This window comes from Arachis ipaensis, chromosome B09 (assembly GCF_000816755.2).
Source record: "Arachis ipaensis cultivar K30076 chromosome B09, Araip1.1, whole genome shotgun sequence".
In the NCBI taxonomy this organism is placed as follows: domain Eukaryota; kingdom Viridiplantae; phylum Streptophyta; class Magnoliopsida; order Fabales; family Fabaceae; genus Arachis; species Arachis ipaensis.
In genome coordinates this window covers 7,634,255-7,635,153 of record NC_029793.2, presented here as the reverse complement: position 1 = coordinate 7,635,153, position 899 = coordinate 7,634,255, and the positions used below count along the sequence as shown (strand labels likewise).

Genomic DNA, 899 nt, shown 5'->3' with positions numbered 1-899 from the left:
CCCAATTAACTGTGCTGAACAGATGGCACTTTCCCATGCGGCTGCTTCTTCTTCTTCCTCACCTCTCACTACTCGATATGATGTTTTTATCAGTTTCAGAGGCGAGGACACGCGTAATGGTTTTACCAGCCATCTTCATTCTGCTCTCCTCAGAAATCAGATCGAGACGTTCATAGATTACAGAATCCCCAAAGGAGGTGTCGTCTGGAACGAACTTGTTGAAGCCATCAGAGACTCAAAGTTGTTTGTTGTTATCTTCTCCGAAAACTATGCTTCGTCTAGCTGGTGCTTGAGAGAGCTGGTTGAGATCATGGAGTGCAAGAAAAAGAATGAACAAGTTATTGTGATTCCAGTGTTCTATAAGATAGAGGCCACACATGTTCGCAAGCAGAGTGGAAGTTACCGCAGAGCCTTTGATGAGCATGAGAGATCCTCCAACCGTAAACATGTGCACCAATGGAGGACGGCACTCACTCAAGCTTCGAATCTCTCTGGCTTCCCTTGCGATCACCACAGGTAAAGGGCCCTAACCTTCTTAAGTTTCTAAAAACAATAATATATTTCGGTTTAGTTTAACTAATACATATAAAAATTATTTTTTATAAGCTTTCTAAAAATTAATAAAGTAAATTTATCATTTATATCCTTTAGATAATTAAATTCATTTATAAAAAAATTAAGGTGTAAGACTTTCGGTCAAAGCTAAAGTTTTAGGGTTTAACGCATTTATTTAGTACTTAAATTTGTTTGATTATATTTAACAATTATTGCTTCAATATACCTTAAACAGTCTTTTGTAATTGTATTCATAATTTTATAGAATCACTTACTTATTAAGAATTAGCTCACGGTGTGCATATATATATTGAGCAACTAATTTTATAGTCTACATTTACAAT

General features: G+C 35.8%; 1 protein-coding gene across 1 annotated transcript in view; it reads left to right on the top strand.

The window, feature by feature from the left end:
- Positions 1–899, top strand: part of LOC107614870 (TMV resistance protein N-like) — a 2,530-nt gene continuing 1,631 nt past the window's right edge. Inside the window, exon 1 of the mRNA XM_016316996.2 lies at positions 1–516. Coding sequence (XP_016172482.1) covers positions 23–516 — 494 coding nt within the window. The 5' untranslated portion in view covers positions 1–22. The remainder of the gene's footprint in view (positions 517–899) is intronic.